This window comes from Nelusetta ayraudi, unplaced genomic scaffold (assembly GCF_046127955.1).
Source record: "Nelusetta ayraudi isolate G7.1 ecotype Tasmania unplaced genomic scaffold, CSIRO-AGI_Nayr_v1 ptg000011l, whole genome shotgun sequence".
NCBI lineage: Eukaryota > Metazoa > Chordata > Actinopteri > Tetraodontiformes > Monacanthidae > Nelusetta > Nelusetta ayraudi.
The window spans coordinates 3,929,506-3,947,916 of record NW_027466061.1 but is presented as its reverse complement, the minus strand read 5'-3'; the positions used below and the strand labels follow the sequence as shown (position 1 = coordinate 3,947,916).

Sequence of the window (18,411 nt, the reverse complement as noted above, 5' to 3'; positions counted from 1 at the left end):
TGTCCGGCAAAGTTGTCAACCAATATGTGAGGATCCAAGGCCCTAGTCCTTCTGTATTTTATACTCACGATACCAAGACTACTGTCGATCATCAATAATGCTGGACCGCATATATGTTTTTATCAGTTTCCCAGTGGAGAGACTACCGCAGACAGAGCTTACTGGAAGAGTGACGACAGTCTTGCACAATTGAATGAGTTTAAAAAACAAAAACAAAAACAAAAAAACATTAACAAACATTGTAGGTATGACTCAATGAATTGGATCAGCTTGAATCTAGAACATGAATGTACGTGGATTACTAAACTACCCAAATGTATTTTTTTAATTCACATCATCAAACCATTGTGATATCTGATCAATATTTGTTTTGATGAGTTTGCTGAGCAATTCTAGACATAGTGAGACCAGACATTTACCACTTGATTTCATTGTCGAAGAAGGAAACAACAGTAACACAGTTACGTTTGCAACAAATAACTTACAAGGTGAAAATATTATGCTGAACTTGTGCAATTTGGCTCTTGCAACAGGAAACTTGCTGCTATCATGTCTCCAAAAAAGACAGCACCACGAGCAATGCAGTGCAAGGCTTTGCACATAGTTCTGGTTTTGGCACAAGCACATTTCATCCTTATGTAGTAATCAATTTATTATTCAGTCAGGACAGAGGCCATGGGGACTGATCCTGGTAGTCCCACATGTAGAACCACCAATGGTTGTTGGCACATTTATAGTCAGCACACAGTGTGCAGTCAGGGCTCCATTGGTAAACTGTTTCTCTTGCTTTCAGGACTCCTGTTGTTTAGTTTGTTTTGCAATCTGAGTCTTAAATAAAGTATGACTGGGCGGTTCAATAGAATTGAATTATGTTCACCCCTCAATTTTTATTACATTTGTGCCTTTGCTATAAGGCAACATGCTATTAAGCAACCTTTTTTTCTCTTAAGGCATCTCTGCTTTGATTATCTTTGTTTAAGAAATTACAGTTTTCTTGTGTCATGTGATGTTTTTCAGTTGTCTTTGTTGCATAAAAACACACACTATGCTTTCTGAGTTTGGTTTGGAAGTTTGGTCAAATTTAGATTGCAGTCATCCCCGCAATCTAATGGAGACCAATGAGACCATAACTAAATTGCAATGCTTCAGGGTTTGTTTGTTTTTTACCAGAAAAATTCAAGTTAGTTTGCACGATAACTGATACAGCCCTTTGCAATTTCCCTATTTTTGCCTTCGTATACAACTTACATACAATACAATTAGTTTCATAATCTTAATATTAGCGTTCCAAAAATCAAACAAAAAAGATTTTATAGTATGAAATTATTTTATTTGAAATATACTGTCCATTTATTTTCTAATTATGCTGACGTATTTCAATTTAAGTTTAGACTTCACACTTTGATCTGTCATAGTGTCAATTTATACAGATAAATGTCTGTGAAACTCAAAAGCAGTCTGTTGCAAAGGCTGAAGCTGACATGTTAAGACAGATTTTGTAGATTGTTTTGGTTCTCCTTCTTCCTTCCTTCCTTTCTGTCTGACTTCAGTCACTTCATTGTCCTGAGAGCAGTTTCATGTTGACAAGTCCTGGACTAAACCTCTACAATAATGATCAGAGGAGAGACTTTAAAAAATGTAGCTCGAGCACATTTATATATCCTGTATTTTTATGATATTGACATGTTTATTTCAACAATCTTTAACTTACAACAAAATAAATGTCTGAAAAAAAGACAGATGAACTGCAGCCAAGTATTGAACAACTGCCTGGCTAAAACAAATCAGTCCCTTGTTGTCAACACTGTTAAATCAACCAACCGGTGCTTTTGTCTTGCTGTACTATCACACCTTCCTCTTCTACAAAGGGGGGAGATTTAATCGACAGGGAAAAGAACTCGCATTTTACATTAGTTACACTTGATAAAGCCGTCGAGGTCCTCGAGGAACTTGATGTACTCTTGATGCTCAACAGCAGTGCTAAGCTCAATGAGTTCATCAGCAAAGGTGTTGTCGACCCCCCGGTCAGCCAAGAAGTCCATGAGGTGGTCGTACAGAGCCTGAAAATACATTTGTTAACAGCCACTCTCGGTATTGTTAAGTGCTATTTTAACTAGCATCTGTTCATGTCTGTTAGAAAAACCTTACCCAGTCAAGAGAGTCGGTGTTGAGAGTGTAACTGGTCTCCTTCCACTCCGTATCTCCCTCTGGCTGGAAGCTGACCTCGCGGATGGCAAAGATGTCGCTCTCTTCCTCTCCCTCACCATGACTCATCTAGAAAAAATAAATAAAATAAATACAGCAAACTGAATAAAACTTGGACTGGAAGGGAAAAAATATGCTGCTGGTTTTCATCTTTGCATACCTCGTCTTCAGGGAAATGACAGTCAAACACCAGGGAATGTTTTGAGGCCTGTTTTGTTACTTCGACAACAAAGTTTGGAGAAGACACAATTTCTGGCTGAAAGAAAAAGCATTATAATACTTTACAATTCATTTCTCGCAAACAGTGAGCAAAATGATTCTTAAAAATGCAAATTCAACAAATCTGCTTGGGTTCAACACACCTCCTCTTCTCCTGACTTTTGCTGCCCTTGCTCTGCCTCTTCCTCAAAGTTTGGAGGGATACTGTTGTTCACATTGAACGTGACAGAGATTCTGTGAAACAAAAGACAACAGACAGGGTTACTAAAGAGAAAGAATGGGTCAAAGAATGGGTTAGCCAAAAAAAAAAAAACATTTGACAAACTTACTTCTCCCCTGCGACACTCCTTGTGAGTTTTGTCTCTGTGCCGTTCATCTGCAGTTCCCAGCCTCCGGACATCTTTGGGAGGCTTTTGTTTTTCTGGATCTTTTTCTCTTCTTTGATTTCATCGGACAGGAAACCACTGAAAGCTTTGTCGCCTGTTAGAAATAAAGAGTGCAAGGTTTGATGTGGGGCTGGCAGTTTGACTCAAATACTCAAATGGCTTAAGCTGATGCAATCCTGCAGACACCGCTGCCACACACCAATGCTGACCCTGACCAAATTCAGTTAGTATAACTAAATTTCATCCATAACATGGTAGATACAGGGTAATATTACAATTAGTAATATACGCACGTAAACTATGTACCTGAAATATAAAACACTAAGATGGATGTCTTCACCAAAGCTGTTGATGGTATGACTTTTACTTTAACTGACACCTGAGTACATCCTTGAAGGTGATTGACAGCGACAGCTTGCTTGTAAGAAAGTATCTCAATGTTATTTCATGATTTGTGATGGTAGGGGCCCAGGTTAGTAAAACCCAGTTACATAACGTCTTTCAAAGCGAAATAGTACCATAAACAAGAGTTTTAATTTATCCAGAGATGTTCTTGGCACTGCAAGCCTCCACTCAACAGCCATGCAATCATCTAGCAGTATGATGGATAAAGCAACCTGCCGGCTAACTGTGTCTTACATCACCACGTACCTTCTGTGTGTAGCCCTCCACATCCACACGATACCGAGGGACTCAACAGTTTAGAAGTAATTAGTTTGGGTCTGTATCCCGAAGAGGCGCCGTTGTTGTTCAGCAGCCACAGCGACCGGGTGAAGGGCCGAGTGGTTGCCGAACTTGGAGAACACAGTGTCGGGCAGCTACGAGGCAGCGCCCGGGCTGTGGAAGCGGTGGCGTGAGTAACGCGTACAGCGGCCCCGACGGTACGGACAACCGATTTAAGCATGGTGCTAAATAAGTACTACAATAAACACCGACAAGTAATAAGACGACTGGACTAGCAGTAACCGGCTAGCACCTCTACTACTGCTGCTGCGACGGCGGCGGCTTGACAGTAAACACGTGGGGAAGGACACATTGACCTATCTTAACTATGACCTGTGCCCCGGAAATAATACTGTACGGGATAAAATAAAGAAAAAGGAACCTTAAAATTCTTTGTAAAGATAATGTAAAAAAATATATATATGTTTACGTATTTTTTTATAGTGCTATTAGTGACGTGTTGTTTCAGATTTTATTAAATGTATATGTCTTAATCAAGGGAAAAATATATCGGTAGTGCTATGCCACTAGCAACTCCACAGCGCCCTCTTTGGCTCGATGAAGACAACGTACTCTTTTTTGACAAGAGAACCGAACAAAACCTTCTTTTAAAAAATAAATAAATAAATAAATAAAACTTTTGTTTTTTTTACAGTCCGAGTGCGCCACTAATGATGTACCGTCAACCTAAACAATAGACTACATAAAACAAGTTTCTTGCTACAAACGGACAGAATAGAAGGTCATGTTGCGTATTTGCTTGAGATTGAGACGAGCAACGTTCTCGTTTTATTCCACGATTTACCAGAAGATGGCGCCGTTTCTCACAATATAAGAGAACTGTTATTGAGTCGCGTTTGCGTCCTCACGGTGTATTTCCACCGAGAGAAAACTTCATGCTTCATTTACCATTAAATCTTCAGACCAGTGAGTTAAATGTTTATTAGAAATTATTTCAATAAAGATTACTTAAGACATTACAAAACAATATTAAATGTGCTTTGTGATTTCGTCAAAGGCGTGCATTAGAATTGACAAAATTCAAAACATGCAGCTCTTGAATGGCCAAATTTTCCTTTGAGAAAGAAGAGAACAACTTCATACATCAAAGTTTCTAATAATGTAGATGCAAACATATTTGCTTTGGCGACACCAGATGCATTTGGCAATTTTGTGTATTCAAAAGTAAATAACTGCTTCTGTCATGTATGCAGGTTTCACTGTGTATTGTACAGTCCTGAGAGTTGAGTGAAAGAAAGAAGAGCGTCTGAGTTATTCCTGAACACAACAAATAATTCTACAAAGTTCTAGAAAATCTCCATGCATTGCATACACAGGTTGTCAGCATACATCTGGGTTCATTCTGAGTAGAGACTGAGTAACACACAACAGCAACGAGTAGAACCTGGAGAGTAAGGCATGCCGTTTTGTCAGATGTGCATGTATTTGGGAACACTAGTATTACAATCGTGAACTGAAGAACAAGCATGCGAGGAGGACAACAAGATGAGTGTCCCATGTAGAAGAATTGCAGAGGGAGTTCATGTCACTGTGACATAAAAGTGCTTACATTAACCACAACTTTGGTGATTTACATAGTTTTGTAATTACATCTCTTAAGATAAAGACAGATCAGCTGTCCTTGCATATATAAAACCCTTTAAGACCACTTTGTATCATCTAAAACGCAGATAAAAAGGTCAAATTAAGACTGCCCAGAGACAAAAATGTGACAAATTCCTCACTTACTATTTAAAAGTGTGTTAACCAGACCAAATACTGGCTGATCTACTTGTTTGGCGGATAGTCTAAACAATAGTAGGTGACATTAACACTGACTTAAGTCTGATTTGATTGGTACAAGAATATATATGAAGAACTACGAATAAATCACATGTATGTGCTCCAGTGAGATCATTCCAAATGTAAGCTACCTGGCATGCAAAGTAAGATCTTTCTGAAGTCTCAAACAGGTGGTTGAAGTACAAAGTGAAATACTGGCATGGCCGAACAACCTTTGCTTAGAAAAGTTTATTAAAATCTGACTCTCAAAAAGTCAGAAAAAATAGAGGGGCCTCACGATGCAGACCAATCCTGCAGTGGTACACGCTGTGTGCGTGTCCATGGGGAGGTAGTAACATCCAGAGATATGAAACACTGAAAAAAGTCAGTCCTGATTGTAAAGTCTAGTCTCTTCATCCAGACTATGCTCGGCGAAGAGAGTACGTTTCCCGTGAACGTCACTGTGTGATTTGACCGTGAGTGTCAGTGCAGCGCCGCCCCTCTGCCTGCTAGCTCTTGGTGTGTCGCAGTTTGCGGCCAAAGTATTCGGGCGCCGCTTCCAGCAGCCAGTCGGCGTCCACCAAGCACAGGTCCCTCATGTAGCAGCGGGACGTGTGCAGCAGCTCGTTGAAGACCACGTACGCTGGCTTGGCCTGAAAGAGGACGGAGGAAGGGTGGATGGTGACGGGCTGGTGGGTGTCCAGGGCCAAGTAGCTGCCGTCGGGCTGGAGCTCGGCGGCGTTGACGAACATTCCGTGCGCCAGGCAGCGGCGGACGTTCTCCGTCTCGGCGCCGCACGACTGCAGCTTCACATTCAGCTGTTAAAAAAAAAAAAAAAAAAGCCAGAAAACAGGCAAAAAGTGAGTCAAATATCCAAAAAATCTTATACAGTGTATTCTGCTCAATCATAATGTTTATCAGATATTCTCCATAATAATCATCCAGGATGGCTGATGTTTAAAAATCTGCTTTCAAACTTTTCTTTGTGACGCACAGCAGAGCAGAGCAGCTGTGGACACCAGTCAACTTGGTTAATGTTTCTGTTAGATAAATGTTATCAACTATGACCAACATCCATATTTGCTCAGAAGTAAAAACAACAGAATCATCAGAACACTTAATGTGAGCTAAAAGTTATGCAGTTAAACCAGGCATGGGGGCAAACAATGGCCCGGGGGGGGGGGGGCACAAGCGGCCCGTTAAGCTTTTTAATCCGGCCCGCCAAACTTAATGAAATTATATTAATAGTGAGTAAGCAATAATGAAGCTTTATTTCATCAATTCTTTCAGTGTTTTACGAGCCATTTCAATAAAGAGCTGTTGTAACTTTGCTTTTGTTCATTTTAAATCGACATTAAAGCACGTTTTCTACATATACCATCATATATTTATTTCTTCTATGAGGTGGGTCACCAAAACACTCCATCCATCTGCTCCTGGTCTGGCGTCTCGGTCAAATCTTAGAACCCAAGTACTAACCAGTACACAAGTACTAACCAGTGACAGTGATCAGAAACAAGCTATTTTTCATTTACCCTTTTCTTGGTAAACATTCTTCCAGCTAAGAATCAAATACATTACTCAGTCAGCCTATGAAGCTTGACTGTGCATTACCGACTGATTATTCAGTGACGGGCTAAACTCAGCAGCAACAACAACAACAACAACAACAAAAAATATTGATCAATTCGTTCACCATTTCTCTAAAGCTCTTCTACATTCCATCATATCCCAGAAGGGGTTAAACTTCTGTTGTGCACTTAATGAAAAAAATAAAAACGACTGATAAACAAAAAAGTAAAAAAGAAAAAAGGGTAAAAAAAAAGTGGAGCGCAATGATGCAGTTCCCTCATCCGTTAGCCGTCTGTTTTTTGGCTGATGTGAAAAATAGTTGTAGTGCAACGTAAAAAAAACCCTGAAGATTCTTCTCCTCCTCTTAAAAATATCCTAAATATTCTGGACAGCGGGTGGTGTCCCGAGATGGTTATTCTCATAATCCTCATGTAACATGAAGGTTTGCTTACCTTAAGGCAGATATCTTTGAGTTGCGCCAGCACTTCTTTCACCAGGCTCATGTTCCTGCTGTTGACAAAGTTCTCCCGACACCACTCCTGCAAAACAAGTCGGCGTTGCGTTCAAACGGCCGCTCGACAACACGACTGCACCGACGCTTTCCCTGGCGGCTTTGCCCTCCCTCACCTTGTTGCCGCTGACTTTCTTAAAAGCTCTGTAGATGTTGAGCAGCGTCATGTGGTCTCCTTCACTGGAGGTGAACTTCTTGCGCACAGCGTGCACCTCTTCCCGCCGTGCGGGGGGGTTGTAAAGCACGCTGTCCACTGATAGCAGGGATACGATGCACAGGACCTCCTCGGAGCAGGAGAACTCGGGGGACAGCAGGATGGTCTGTGAGACAGAGCAAATGAGTCACTACTGATTCTCCAGCTAGGTTGTGAGTGAGCTTTACATCAACAGAATAGAAGGTTTAACAAAACACAGAAAAACACCAAATTATATTTAAGAATCTACTCAAGGTTTTTTTTTTTTTTTTTACCTTGGCATATCGGGGCTCCAGAGGGAAACTGGCCATCTTCTTTCCCAGAGCAGTGAGGAGAACCTGGCCCTCCTTCCTCTCCACAGCTCCCAGCAGCTCCAAATGCTCCACAGCAGAACGCACAGACTCTAAGTTGAAGAAAAAGGGGGTTCGTCAACCTACTGTGTCGTTTCGATATAGAGCAGAGCCCCGTGGTTGTGCTGCTGCAGTTTACCTGGAGAGGGCTTGGACATGAAATCGAAATTCATCACATCTGGAATCCCCAGAGCCATGAGCTGCAGCATCACACCGGCTAAGTTGCACCTGCGGCGTGAACGGACGCAAACGAGAACAGGATTGTTGACCCGCTGGCCTGAATACTACTTAACACAGTCTTTGTCACCCATCCGAGTGGCAAGACAGTCCCAGCAGTACCTCTGGATCTCCGGGACCGTCATGGGGATGAGGTTGTCAAATTCCTGCTCGGTGTAGAGACGGTAGCAGGAGCCCGAGTCCTCTCTGCCGGCCCGGCCGGACCGCTGCCAGGCCTGGGCTTTGGAGACCCGCTGCACTGCCAGCACCTCCAGCCCGCTGTCTGAAACACAGCATAACTTTGTGCTTTAGACAAAAGAAAATTAAAGGCATGAAATGTAATATTGGGGGCTAGAATCATGAGGTGATTTTCTGAAGCTTATATTATCACCGTAATTCATATATAATTGTTTAAAAACATAAGGAAATGTCCATTGTAACTTTATTTTTTAAAGTTTGGTTGATGTTAACGGTCATAAAACATGTTAAAATTAGATGTTTTCGCCTTTAACCAAGCAACACTTTTGCAATTACGCAGGCATTGAACACTATTCAAAATAAAATATGAATAGTCAGAACATTCCTACAAAATGCATTCCTAAAATGAAAACCTAGAAACCGAAATTTAATAAATCAGTTGTAGTTTCACTGCACCAGTTAATCGTTTGCCTTATTCAAAGCGACACTTGACTGATTTTTGGGCAACAGAGTTAAGTTCTACAGAATCTTTGACAATTGGTCAATTGTTACCAGGATTGAAGCGTTTGGCCTTCACCATCCCCGTGTCAATGACATATTTGATTCCAGAGATTGTGACGGACGTCTCGGCGATGTTGGTTGACAGGATGACCTTCCTACTGCCCTGGAACAGAAAGCAAAGAGAACATTTACAATCAGGTCAAACAGCAATGAGCAAATATAGGACTAATGGCAGCCAAAACAGTCGGGTTTGCGCCTGTCTGCCAGCTGAGAGCAGCAGCTCACAGATGAGGACGTCGCAGCGCCAGCACGCCCCGGCCCTGCCAGCTTTACCTTGGGAGCCGGCTGGAAGACCCTGAGCTGCTGAGTCGGAGGCAGCGACGCGTACAGAGGGATCACTACCATGGGGCCGCAGCTGTCGGGCAAGTGCTTTGCGATGTCACGGCACGTCCTCGCCAGAGCCTCGATCTCCTCCTGGCCCGTCATGAAGACCAAGATGTCATGGGACTGAGGGGCCTCCTGCGCAAAAACAACAACAAAACCCCCCAAAAAAACAAGGGCATCAAGAGCAATCGTCAGTGCGCAGGAACATTGTGAGATGCAGGGAACTGTTTCATATAGAGCTAAAAGGAAAAGAGGGGATGAAAAAACACATTCTGCAATCAGCTGCCTCTGTGAGTGTGTGTGTGTGTGTGGGGGGGGGGGGGGGCATTAACCTCCAATCAAAGCAAAGTACTTAAATACTGGTCAGTTTGTTAAGTCAGCAGGATACAGCTAAGCTAAGGTTTTAAACAAGTTTATTTCAGAATTGATGTTTGAACTTGATAACTTTTTAAGCCAGTCATGAAGTCAAACTATACAACATAACAAGGATCCAGTTGCAGCCTTAGATCCGCTGGTCAGGACTCTTTGGCTACTCAAAATCTTAATGTAATCCTATGTTCTCTTTTTCAGAGCCTACGCTTCTATCAGAGAGTAAAGACAGAATCATCAACTGTTTTTTTTCACATTGCTTCTTAAAGTGTTTTTTATATGCTAGATTTATTGTGACACCATCCCATTTTCTGCTCATCTCTTTGATTTATCTGAAGACCTTTGCACACTGGAGGCAAAACAGCAACAGACACAAAGGACACAGCCAGCCACTGCTGGTGGTGCTGCTGTCACTGATGGCAAAAAGCACATTTGTGTGACAGTTAAGAAAATGCATCTCGGGTAGAAGGCTGTCAAATCTGTACAAAATCTGTCTGACGTTGGTACCATCTTGGCATTAATTGTCATTGACTATTTTGCCTTTACTCGCTATCTACGTCAAATCATTCAGAGGGTTTTGTCTCAAAGGGGTGCCATATACTTTAAGTTTGAAATTAATGTTATCAGTGACTTAAAGCAGCAATACATGTGAGCACTGTTTGTCCAAACACTAGCTGCGTTTCCATGACCCCTAGAACTGCGCAAAACCTAAATATCGCAATAAAAAACTGATAATGGAAACCCTCAAATATGGCTGAAAGGTCCTTCGGCTCTCATGAGGTGGTTTTTCAGACGCATCCATATAGAGGTAAATCGCAAAAGTGTCATGGAACACCTTTTTTTGCATTTACGCGTCGCCGGATGTGATGTGTGGGGGACACGTGCCCAGTTCACTTTACGTGAAAATCGTGCGTTATGTTTGGACGGAGGAGGGGACGGAATATTTTTTACAAGTAATCAAAGACAAAAATATAACAACCATTCTAGACAGCAAACAAACGTAAACAAACAAATTTCGTGGGATGAGATTTTACGAAAGTTACGTCTTTGGCGCTTCACACCATTCAAAAGAAAAAACGGGCAACTCGGAATTGTACTTTGTTGGAATTCTAGAAATATGCCATTTATTTTGTGACAAACTGTAACGGAAACGCAGCTACTGAGAACTACCTGATGGATCTGGAAGATGGAGATGAGAGCAGCTTGCAGATAATCAGACTGGGGCTGCTTGGTGTAGTAGATCTGAATGGGATGCTGCCTGCCCTCCAGGTACAGCACAGGCGACTTGTTGAAATACTCCGAAAACAGATCCACATCCATGGTGGCGGACATCACTATGACCTGCGCGGGACAGACAAGGCATTGGTTACAGCATGCAAAGAGACGCAGAATATGAGTGAGTTCAGAACATTAAGAGTCCATCTACCTTCAGGGGAACCTTGTTTAGTTCTCTGCGCCTGCGCTGAGCGGTCTTAACCACCCCGAACAGCACGTCGGTGTGCACCGTTCGCTCGTGGGCTTCATCCAGGACCACCACAGTGTAGCGCAGCAGCAGGGGGTCCCCAATGGCCTCGCGCAAGAGCATCCCATCTGTCATGAATTTGAGCTTGGTCTCAGAGGAGGTGACATCCTCAAAACGCACAGTGTAGCCAACCTAAAAATTGCACAGTTCAGATAAGAGTTGAGTGTGTGTGTGGCTGAGGAAGAATTCAAAAAACACAATGAAAATTTTGGACTTATGATGACTCAAATGACAAAATCACGTAAAAGACAATTTTACGTGATTTATTTTACATTTAAAAAATAATAATTTTACGTTTAAAAAAAAACAACAACAAAAAAACAACAATTCAGGATTAGGCAACTCAAAACGGTCATGTGTTAGTTCAACACAGTATCACAACATTGAGATTAATCCTCATTCTGGAATCATTCTGGAATTTCATTGATGGAAAACGTTCGGCCAGTGCAGTGGTTAGATGTCTGGGCCAGCTATGATTACACTTAACTGCACTGCAAAGCACTACATGAGATGGATAATATGTTCATTTGTCCATGTCAAATTCACAATTACATGGGTAAAAAAACAAAAAAACAAAAAAACAAAAGAAAACTCCATTGCATTGTCACCAGAAATACGTTGCTTCATTGCAAATGTGCTCTAATGATTGATTGATAAAAGCACAACTGTTGCCAATGGATTTTCACTGTTCTGAAGAGGCAGGAATATATAGAAATGATACGGGTCAACAGGCAGGAGGAGCAATCAGCAGGTATATACAGTACATCCTCCAGCTTGCTTCCATGTGAAGGGTTTGCAATCGACGTAGACATCATCACTGTGCTATTCCCTGTCAGGTACTTTGGTGGGCTTGCATACCAGCTTGCCGAGCTGAGTCCTCTTCTCCTCTGCGACCCTCGCTGCGAGGGAGATGGCAGCCACTCGTCGGGGCTGGGTGATGGCAACGACCCCCTGTCTCCCGATGCCCCCCTCGTACAGGTACTGGGGGATCTGAGTGGTCTTCCCCGAGCCGGTCTCCCCTGCAGGGTGTCAAGTCACAACTTTGTTTACGGAAACGAGACACGTGTTCCACTAGGTGGAGTGTAACCCACCAAATGTAGACGCTTAAAACGGCAGTTGCGAAAATTAGAACAAACAAACAAAATGTCCATGAAATTGAGCCATAGGAAATGAATGAGGGGACAAATCTGGTGGACTTTTTCCTTTCCGTGAGTCGCACACTGGCAGCTAACGGGTGCAGAGGTGGAAGCTAGCCGCTGCTAGCCGCTGCTCACCTATCAGGATGGCGCTGTGAAGCTGCCTCAGCTGGTTCAGCAGTTGCGGTTTAGCTTGGTAGATAGGCAGCCGTTTCCTCTGGACGTCTATCGGAGCGGCGGTGACATTCTCCTTCCTGGGCAGCAGCATTCCAGGCTTATTCTTATCGAAGCGAAAGAAAACGGACCCCGGCTTAAATTTCTTAGCCGGAGGAGGGTCGGGGTCGTGGGGCATGTTCTGGAAAGAGTGGCTGTGAAAAGCGTTCCAACGTTTTGTGTCTTTCCCTTTTGAGTAACAGACGACTGCAGAAGTTGTATTATTACTCCCAGACTGACTGGATGTTTTGCTAGCTCTGCCAAATTTCTCCCCACGCGGTAAACATTCGGCGCATGTGGATGACGTCACGTGGGCGTGCGCGATTGGCTCGCGGGAGTGTCTGCATGTTGATCTGTGTGCAGTGCCGTGGGCTAAAATTCTAATTTGGCCGGGCCAGTGCAAACCTAGGCGGGCCACCTTCTTTCAGCTGAAGTGGTTTGAAACTATCAGAGAATAAACTACGTGAGAAACAAACTGAGGTTTTAATTCTGCTTTGCAAGGTCAGTGACATAGAAACTGTAGTGTGGGTTATTTATTAAATTGTTTAGAGGAAGTGGTGTGGCTTGACAAATAAATGGAGTGCCGCACACTACTGTTAAGGTGTATACTACTGTATTTACGTTCTTTACAGATGCAAATTAAATCAAAAATAAATGTATCAGTTAAGATCAGGAAAGCAACGTGAATTCAAAGAATTATGGGAGTGTGTTGAGTCTACAGTCGAGGTCAGCGGCAGAGGAAAAGTTAAAAGTCTGAACTGAGGCTTGGAGACAATCTGGACACTTATACCACACATTTGTTGTAAAAAAAAACAAACAAACTGTAAAGTTCCTTTGTTTTCTGCTTTGACTCACAGTGGACTTGTGTCAGAGGACCTGAGAGATTATAGATGGCCAGAAGGGCAGAGATATATTTCCGTTCTTTGTAAACCAACATTACTTTAAAATAAATTCCTTGACTTGGAGGAGTTGCAGGAAACCGGCGTGGCAACCTCATGAGTAGGGTGGCGTTATTCACATTCCTGCGAGTGTCCGTGAGCACGCAAACAGCAGTGTTTTGAAGGAGAGAATGTAACTTATTCCTGTAGTCAAAAAGCTCAGAGAAAGATGAAACAATCAGTGATAAGATGGTTTCAGATGAAAAGGATGACGTGGGTGACAGGATTGGCAATTATGGATGAGCAATGTTAATCTGGAGTTTCTGAAGTGGACATCATTTCTTTTCAAAAATAATAAAAAAAAATAACCCACCAAATAAAATTTGTTACACAGATCTTTCAATCAATCAGTCAATCGGTCTTTATGTATGAAGCTCTTTTTATACAGAATATGTTGCACTAAGTGCTGTTCATTGGAAAAGCATACATACCGCCCACGCATACCCCTTCTGACACACCCATCCCCACCTCTACTATGCTCACGTCTCAAATACTTCACGTTGTGTAATAAAATGATGAGGGTGGGAACGGAAAAACCAGGGAGGAAACACGAGACAGAGAGGAAACACGAGACAGAGAGGAAACTCAAGAGGACACTGTCTGGATCGGAAGATGGATGCCGTGCCTGGGTAACCAGGCGCCAACAAAGAGACACGTCCCAACCTAGACAAGGGAGGAATCTAAAAGCTCAGAATCACAACACCAGATTAGAAATGAAGTAATAAAATTACATTTGAGGTACAATTTAGCTTCATTTTTATGAAAATCTTAGTAATAACTGCCTTACCTCTGTCTCATACAGACAACACAACAAACAAACAAAAATTCCAGAAAGAAAGAGGTGTTAAAATTGTTTAAATCATAAATAATGTTGGATTTGCAAATTATTGAAATGGTCATTGTTCTCCCATGTGTCTGTGTGGGTTCTATGGCTTCCTCCCACAGTCCAAAAACATGCATGTGAGATGAATTGGCAACTCCAAATTGACCATAGGTGTTTGTCTCTATGTGGCTGTGTGATGAACTGGTCCAGGCTTGTCCAGGGTGTCACCCTGCCTTCACCCTTTGACAGCTGAGAAAGGCTGCAGCAGACCCCCACAACCCTGAGTGGAGGAGAGGAAGAGACGGGTATTGAAAATGGATGGATGGATGGATGGATGGATGGATGGATGAAACGATAATTTGAGTCAAAAGATTTCCAAATCCAAGTAAGAAACAGGTAACAACTTATATGTGCATAAGTGTGAGAAGCAGCAAACAAGACTTCTCAGCATCTTAAGTGTGGCAAGGTGCAGAGGGCCCGGGCGGACTTCGAACCCCAGACTCCCGGGTAATAACCATGCGTGCTTAACTATTCGGCCAAAGGGATATCCCTTTGGCCAAGTAGCCAGGGCGCATGATCAATTGGAGGCATAGTGACAGGACCGCCACTGTCACATAAGCATCACACAACTTATTTGTGTTGAAAATGTTACATATGCCAGGTGTTGTTCAGTGCCACATCTGCTTCATGTATGCTGTTTCCACCTCACACGTTTATGAACCAAGCAACATGCTAAATTGCACGTAACATATATATAGTCTTTACAAGACACACTGTTGAACTAAAGCACAGGAATGGGAGTGCACTGAGAACAACTACACTTCCCAGAGTGCACCAGCAGCAGCAAACCAACTGCATTTCCTGATCTGCCACTGATTGAAAGCACCTGAGGAGCAGTAGAGTCAGTTCAGTCTAAAAACAGCTGTCGGAGAGAACCAAGAAGAAAATTCAAGGGAAACAAGTTCACTCAAATGTTCATTCCAAAGACGCCAATGGTCGGTGAAACATTTATGGTAATGGAGACATTAAGGTGTTTGGAATGGTGTGATACATTTATGTTGACTGATTATATTATTGCCCAAGCAGAGATAGTTATGTTATCTGCTAAAATTCTGTTAAACATTTAAACCCTGCTAAAATTTAATTTCATACAAGTCATGTAATCATTTAATCATGTTTGTGCAATTCAGTTATTCAATCACATTTGAGTTAAGATGTTAACTTGATTTCTTTGTGTTTAAAGGTTTACAACCTGATGAATTATTCAACTAATCAACAGATGAAATCAACCAATCAGAAATCAAAAGTTGGAAGGGAATAAAGTTGATTAAGTTGGCAAATCTGAGTTGTCCTTGCGTCCTTTGGGTTTGAACTATGGAAGGACTTGACACACACACACACACAGCATCCTATAGCCATTCACCGACACTGTCAATAGTTAAATCCTCTTATCCCATTTGTGTACGCTGGGAGCCAAAAGGAATGAGCTAGTTTGGTGACGACTACCAGGCGTCCTCGTCACAACGCTCTCCCGTTGGCTACCTGCTGCAGGGACGTCACTTCTTTGTCGCGCATTTAGCCGCGTGTGTGATTGACTCGCCTCAGATTTAGGGAAGGGGCCGTGCTGCAGGGAGCTGCGCAGGCAGACACTCACAGGGCTTATCTGGGAAAGTGTTGACAGCTAATTATCGTTATCCTCACACTCACGTTCGGTCTCATCTCAGAGGCACCACTGGAAATGTCTCACTTTATTCTGTTGGCACACGACATGACTGTCACATCGACTAGCAGTTTTCCCCTCATGCATCTTGTTTTGCGTTTTTTTTTTTTTTGCATTGCCTTGGAGTCCTACCAAACTAATCAGTATCTAGTTCAGGCCAAACCCAGATGATTAAATGGAAATTGGCTGTTAGCAATCATTTAAAAAGCCCTTATACGTAGTCAATCAATTCCAAAGTATCTGATGTCAAAAGCAATAATATGTAATAACAAATGTTGGTCAGGTGATGAAGGTATTCTGTGCTTTGTCCTATGTTGGTGCACATCATCTTCACCAAAATGTGGTTGTATTTTAAAAACAAACAAACATATCTATACAAGATATGGATCTGGCTATTGAAACTCTTGGGTGTGTAGCCTCAGAGAAGAGTTGCTGACTGCATCAGTAATGTGGGGCATTAGCAGCTGTGTTTGCTTGCTTGTTTTGCTTTTACATGGCCACAGTGTTTGTATTTTTTGTAGTTTTTGTGTGCCGTGTTAAAAGAAAAAAACTATGTTGCATAACCTTAGTGCAACCACTGGAGGGCAACATCGCAGCTTTATGACAAAATTGGAAATAAAACACCCGAGGGCAGAAGTTTTAATATTAAGTGTGATCTCTCCGAGCATAAATTCTGACTGAGATCAATATTTAGATACTTGACTGGGTTAACTAGTGTATGTGCGGCAGATAAATCCACGATGCAATTAATAAAAAAAAAAAAGAAAAAAGGAAAGGAAAATAATTGCACCGTGATGGAAAAATACACATTTCACATTGTGGAGATAATAAGTTATTTAAATATTATGTATGAATTTTAATGGAATGTTTTTCACCTTCTGTTGTTTGATTGTTCATTTCCTCATTTCCTCTTTGCCAATTGACATGTGAACATCACCATACCTGCCACCACTCAGTGTGTTAACGGCTCGTAATTTTAAGCAACAGCACTCCAAATCTGCAGCCAGGGGGACGTCGGTGTTGTCAGTTCAGTTCAACTAAATTAAATATAATATGATGTTCATTTCAGGTCATGCCGTTGTGCCACGGACGACAAGATGAACATTCAATTTTTTAAACTGGTTTTAACGGTTAATGCAAGTTCTTGGACAAAGGTTATCATAAAATACAGGAAATTATTTCTCAAATTCGCTGCCTCATACAATGGCAATGAACAAGATCATATCTTGATATTGTCATATCCCGAGGGCAATTCCTTCTGCCCTCAATTCCTGCTTACATCAAACACCAGCCAGAGGCCAAAACCTGAATTAGAGGTAATTAGCAAACTTTCGTAGCATGTTAAACTAATAAGCAGTGATGGTGGTTTAGCACAAGACTTGACCTGCTTTTGAGCTCCGTCTCCTTGTTTGTTCAAAGGGTTGGTCAACCTTGTCTATGGCATATATCTTCCTGCCTATCTGTTCACATCTATTACCAGCACTGCATGCTTTCCTTGCCATCAAGATTCTGAGATCTCAGAGATTGTTGGCCAGAACTGAAATCAAGAAGAAAAGTAATGGGGGAAAAGAATAGTGAAAAACAAGAGCACATCTGTTCCTAGAATCCACAAACTGAATGGGATCTATTTGAAATGTCTCACAGTGTCCAAGTCTCCTTGAGGAAATCAGCTTGTGTCGAAAGCCTCATCCTGCACCATCTATGGGGAAACTTCAACTTTTAGTTAATGCCACAATGTCAATTTGCATTTCCATACATACACTTTTGCAGTCCAGCTGAGTTTGAGGGGATCTTGTGGAGTGGTGCCTTTTGGAATGTGCTGCGACGAGATTTAGATGTTAAAAGATGAAATCCGAACAAAGACGTTCCCTCCGCTAATCTCCTGAGATTAGAAAAACACTGCGCACAAGTGGAAGAGGAAAAACATTCTCTAGAAACAGCAGACCTTATGTAATATTCTCAATATTTCCACTTGCTCACGGTGAAACGAAATGATTCCGCTTTATCGCCGTTTCGCCTTTTTTTTCCTGCTTTTTTTTTGCCACTTTCTCTCCAGAGGGAGTAGAGATTAGAAATACAAAGTAGCTCTGGTTAAATGAAAGCAGAGTGAAATGTTGAGTGGAACGTTTCACTGCGTGCCCCCGCGCTAAAGGGGACGATAAAACATAAGAGGACTTAATGTCTGCATATGGTGACACAGGAGCAGGCAAAAAAACACGCTGAATTCGGACGGTGCACACTGTGTGTGTGTGTGTGTGTGTGTGTGTGTGTGTGTATGTATGTTTGTGTGTGCGCGTGCGTGCGTGCTGAGCCCATGCAGTGTCAGTCTCGGCCAGGAAACGGGTGTCCACGATGCCGATAAGATTTGATTGTAAACACCAGAAGGAAAAGCTTGAGAGTGCACACTCCAGTCCAATGAAGGGGGTTCTTAAAAATAGCACATATGTAAT

The 18,411-nt window shown here is 42.2% G+C and overlaps 2 protein-coding genes across 2 annotated transcripts; both read right to left on the bottom strand.

Moving 5' to 3' along the window:
* Positions 1-1,660: 1,660 nt before the first annotated feature.
* Positions 1,661-3,850, bottom strand: c1qbp (complement component 1, q subcomponent binding protein). The gene is made up of 6 exons (XM_076020124.1): positions 3,462-3,850; positions 2,754-2,904; positions 2,568-2,658; positions 2,366-2,461; positions 2,149-2,274; positions 1,661-2,060 (listed from the first exon to the last, which is right to left on the bottom strand). The coding sequence occupies exons 1-6, from the start codon at positions 3,712-3,714 to the stop codon at positions 1,911-1,913; spliced, it is 867 nt and encodes a 288-aa protein (XP_075876239.1). The 5' UTR covers positions 3,715-3,850; the 3' UTR covers positions 1,661-1,910.
* A 610-nt stretch (positions 3,851-4,460) lies between these two features.
* On the bottom strand, positions 4,461-12,791 carry dhx33 (DEAH (Asp-Glu-Ala-His) box polypeptide 33). The gene is made up of 12 exons (XM_076020117.1): positions 12,406-12,791; positions 11,990-12,150; positions 11,036-11,263; positions 10,780-10,950; positions 9,190-9,375; positions 8,908-9,019; positions 8,281-8,440; positions 8,081-8,169; positions 7,867-7,994; positions 7,515-7,718; positions 7,340-7,426; positions 4,461-6,133 (listed from the first exon to the last, which is right to left on the bottom strand). The coding sequence occupies exons 1-12, from the start codon at positions 12,617-12,619 to the stop codon at positions 5,825-5,827; spliced, it is 2,049 nt and encodes a 682-aa protein (XP_075876232.1). The 5' UTR covers positions 12,620-12,791; the 3' UTR covers positions 4,461-5,824.
* Between the last annotated feature and the right edge of the window lie 5,620 nt (positions 12,792-18,411).

Coding starts and splice junctions, on each gene's coding strand:
- dhx33 (XM_076020117.1), bottom strand. CDS start 12,619: ATGCCCCACGACCCCGACCCTCCTCCGGCTAAGAAATTTAAGCCGGGG. Junction 12,151..12,405: donor TCACAGCGCCATCCTGATAG/GTGAGCAGCGGC, acceptor GACACCCTGCAG/GGGAGACCGGCTCGGGGAAG. Junction 8,441..8,907: donor GGCCAAACGCTTCAATCCTG/GTAACAATTGAC, acceptor GCTGTGTTTCAG/ACAGCGGGCTGGAGGTGCTG.
- c1qbp (XM_076020124.1), bottom strand. CDS start 3,714: ATGCTTAAATCGGTTGTCCGTACCGTCGGGGCCGCTGTACGCGTTACT. Junction 2,905..3,461: donor TGGAGGGCTACACACAGAAG/GTACGTGGTGAT, acceptor TATTTCTAACAG/GCGACAAAGCTTTCAGTGGT. Junction 2,275..2,365: donor GTCATTTCCCTGAAGACGAG/GTATGCAAAGAT, acceptor TATTTTTTCTAG/ATGAGTCATGGTGAGGGAGA.